The 3,821-nt window shown below is 46.2% G+C and overlaps 1 protein-coding gene across 1 annotated transcript; it reads right to left on the bottom strand.

The window, feature by feature from the left end:
* Positions 1–336: 336 nt before the first annotated feature.
* LOC133903946 (serine/threonine-protein kinase RIPK-like) lies at positions 337–3,482 on the bottom strand. The gene is made up of 5 exons (XM_062345443.1): positions 2,998–3,482; positions 1,949–2,084; positions 1,369–1,505; positions 1,158–1,281; positions 337–1,039 (listed from the first exon to the last, which is right to left on the bottom strand). The coding sequence occupies exons 1-5, from the start codon at positions 3,376–3,378 to the stop codon at positions 681–683; spliced, it is 1,137 nt and encodes a 378-aa protein (XP_062201427.1). The 5' UTR covers positions 3,379–3,482; the 3' UTR covers positions 337–680.
* Positions 3,483–3,821: the final 339 nt, after the last annotated feature.

Here is a 3,821-nt window from a genome sequence, read left to right as displayed (position 1 = left end):
CCGATGCTAGGGTCATTGATCTTACACAACTTCTATTTTGGACCTGGAGTTGTCATTTTGGTTCAATTCCCATTAAAACGAGAACTTTCCTTACACAAACATTACAACTTCGATAAAATTCGCTCACCGTTTTTTTTTATGTCAAAATTGTACTAAGTCAACTAACACTCAGTTCATTTCGAGAGCTGAGGTTGCCGAAACTTGATGAACAAAATTGGCAGCCCCTGACAATGCCATGCCAAATTTTTTGCTTGACTCCCATGTGCTTGATGCACGAACCAAACCGACCGGCGCAACAAAATCGTATAATAACTATGTTCCACTAACAGGTTAGACTCGTTATGATTTCTTTGGTTTATATTAATGAAACCCAACAACTTTTAAACACGAACCGTGGGCATGAAAGGAAAAAAATAAGTTCATCTATACCACTATTTTAGATGCACTTTTCATCTATACTACCAGCTCGTGTCATTAAAACAGCTGATGGTACAGATGAAAAATGTCTAAAATGATGGTATGGATGCAAATTCCCCGGAGAAAAACTCCATACATTCACTGCAATAAACCTGCGCATTGGCTCCTTAATTTCCATGCTCTAGGGGGTGATCAGGTGCATGCTTGACGTTGAAAACTGCACTCATTTTTGCAGAGCATTCTCTGCTCTTACGCATCACCGATCACTTGTTCTCCGGCGGCGCAGTGTACACAAATGGCTCTACAACGCCGTCATCCAGAGCAAGCAATGGCTCCAGGGCCTCTACCACGGCTGACATTTGGGGCCGGGATTTGGGGCTCACACTCAAGCACTGGTAAGCTACTGCTGCGGCCTTCTGGGCAGCTCGAGTAGAGTACTGCCCGTTCAGGCTCCGGTCCATGACACGGTCGAGCCGGCGAGAGTCGTGGAGGCACGGCCGCCCCCATTCCACCAGATTCTGCTCTCGCGGCGGCCTGTTCTTGTCCACCGCCTTCCGCCCTGTTAACAGCTCCAGTAGGACAACGCCAAAACTGTACACGTCACTCTTTGTCGTTAGATGCCCTAACGAAGAGCAAAGAAAAATGGTAGATCAATTAGTCGAATTTTGTATAAATTTAAACTTCTTAATGCATATAGTAAGGACAGTACCAGCAAATTAAAAGATATCGCAAACATGTACCCGTCATGATATACTCAGGTGCGGCGTAGCCCTGCGTGCCCATTACTCGGGTGGAGACATGAGTCTCGTCTTCTCCAGGTCCATCCTTGGCTAATCCGAAATCGGACAGCTTTGCCGTGTAGTCCTAGCAAATGAACACAGGGATCAAATGCCACATACTGGACACTGGATCAAATAGCTGGCATTCTGATCGACCTAAGCATATGCATACCGAGTCCAGCAGGATGTTGGAGGTCTTGAAGTCGCGGTAGATGACGGGTTTCGCGGCTTCGTGGAGAAAGGCCAAACCTTTGGCGGCTCCAATGGCGATCTTCAATCGTGCCGACCATGGTAGGGAAGCAGAATACTCTGTAGTTTTCAACATCCATTTATGCATCAACAAGTTAATCAGATCATAAGGTAAATGTAAACTGTGAGCAAAAAGATGCACCAACTTTGAAATTTGTTGGCGGATGATTCTAGTGTAAATATGATTATTTGCATGTTTTGACTACATATAGACGAATTCTATTAGGAGTTAAAACTACATAAAGAGAGGAGATCAATGTGACTACTGAAGTACTGCTGAGGGCCTAATTGATGCCGAGCCCTCAAAAAGCTTAACCTTGTGGATTTACAATCAGTAGCATGCACCAACTCACTATCGATTATCTTCTACTAAGGATGAAGAGTAAAACTGCTGTCGGAAACACCACATGTTTATTTGGATTGTTAAGAAAATACGAAAATTATTTTATAGAATTATTATTGCTAATAAAACATGGGAAATGAAATTATAGAGTTTGCCGTACTTTTGAAGAGATGCTTCTCCAAGCTGCCCCTCACCATGAACTCGTACACAAGCAGCCGGTGCTCATCCTCGCAGCAATAGCCGATCAGTTTGACAAGGTGTGGATGCCTCAATTGCCCAAGGAAAATGACTTCAGCCTGACAAAATAAATTATCACAAATGGATATCGGTCAACACTTGCAGCATTTCCTCACCTTTTAAGGAATATTTTGACCAATAAGAATCATAATAATAGAATTGTTTGACCAAACAATGCAAGTTGGTTAGGTGGTTGACATAATTCAGCTTCCAAGAACTAAACATTTGTGAAAGGAAATTAGTCTGAAGACGAGAGAAGACTAGGCGACTTTTCAAAGTGAAAGCTAGCTGGCAATGCTACAATTTGATTATAAAATGAAGTGCTCAAATGGGCCTTGCAGTATTTTCGGTGTGATCAGTTTACCTGAACTGAGAACTTTGAAAAAAAAGCACCGCAATACCAATGACTAACAGAGACTGAAAACTTTGGAAATTTCCAATTTTTCCTGTGCGGTTTCAATGTTGATAATCCAGCAAAGCTTAAAAATAAAGGCGATATTTATAGCACGATTAACATCACGGTCCGGAAAATCGGATCGAGATAGAGAATCTGCACAGCGTGGTGCACTACTTTTATAGTATATGTACAGCTGCTTATAATTAGTACGGCTAGAATATGCTAGATACATATCCCAGCAACCTAATTAACCCAAATACTAGCTTAACTATTGTATAAAACACCAAACACCGATAAAGCCACGCTAACTCATACTCCATGCTCAAGAAGCCTTCCGTCCCTGCCAAACCATTCATCGAAATTTCACAAGAATTTTGCAGGAAATTCTTCCACCAGAGATTCGCCAAAAAAAAAAAAAAAAAACCTTCTTCCACCGGAGAACTCCGTATTGACAGTGAATTTGAGCCAAATTCATCAAGTGCCAGATGAATTACTCATGAATTTCGGTTCAGGAAGAAAAAATTAAAGCAGACTAATAATAGTCTAATGGAGTAGGACTAGTACTAACTGCTTACCAGCCACTCCTTGTGGCCCTGGGAGCCCTCGAGGTCGAGCAGCTTGACGGCGACGGCCTGCGCCTGCCGCACGCCGGGCCTGATCCGCTCGTCGACGCGGCCCTTGTACACGGGCCCGAACCCGCCCTCGCCGACGAAGTTGCTCATCGAGAAGTCCCGCGTCGCCGCCCGGAGCTCCTCCACCGTGAACGCCACCACGTGGGACAACCCCGCCAGCGACAGCGACAGGTCCTCCGGCGACGGCAGCGGCAGCGGCGCCGGCGCGGGAGGCCGGGAGGCCACCTTGGAGGCGTTCTTGGAGCCGGAGACGTCGCCAGCGCCGCCGCTGTGAGAGGAGCTGAAGCAGCCGAACAGCGCGGTCCACGACGTCGACTTCCCCATGCGCGCGCGCGGCCGGCCAGCTGCTCAAAGCGAGTGTGGAGGAGTATCTGGTGGGGAGAATGCAATGGAATGGAGTCATCCTTCGTACGCGTTGTGGGGTGGGTTAATCTGGACTCTGGAGGTGGAGTTGTTGCTGTCGTCGTCAATCATATCAGTCGACGGGTTTGGTTGGGGGTAGCTTAAATTTGGCGGGCCGGCTTTTTCTCTTTCTAGAGAGCTCATGCTGCACTAGTGCTGGTCAAGTGGTTCGTGCTAAATGGGCCGACACTAGACAGATGGATTTTGGTTCGGCCTGAGTACAGCATGGCACAACGGTAACTGAGCCAAATCAGCATGACACGATAAGTCAGGTCGTATTTGGGTTTAGACATCAGCACCACATGATGGCACAGCTCGACTTGGCCCGGTTAAGTCACCCTACCACCTCACCTCATCGTTTCGTC

Source organism: Phragmites australis, chromosome 21, assembly GCF_958298935.1.
Source record: "Phragmites australis chromosome 21, lpPhrAust1.1, whole genome shotgun sequence".
Classification (NCBI taxonomy): Eukaryota; Viridiplantae; Streptophyta; class Magnoliopsida; order Poales; family Poaceae; genus Phragmites; species Phragmites australis.
This window is presented reverse-complemented; position numbering and strand designations above follow the sequence as displayed.

Bases quoted from the DNA above. Each gene is read 5' to 3' on its own strand.
- LOC133903946 (XM_062345443.1), bottom strand. From the start codon at position 3,378: ATGGGGAAGTCGACGTCGTGGACCGCGCTGTTCGGCTGCTTCAGCTCC. The intron at 1,506-1,948 runs GTACGGCAAACT...TGAAAACTACAG, and splicing joins GGAGAAGCATCTCTTCAAAA to AGTATTCTGCTTCCCTACCA. The intron at 1,282-1,368 runs GTATGCATATGC...TTCATTTGCTAG, and splicing joins CCAACATCCTGCTGGACTCG to GACTACACGGCAAAGCTGTC.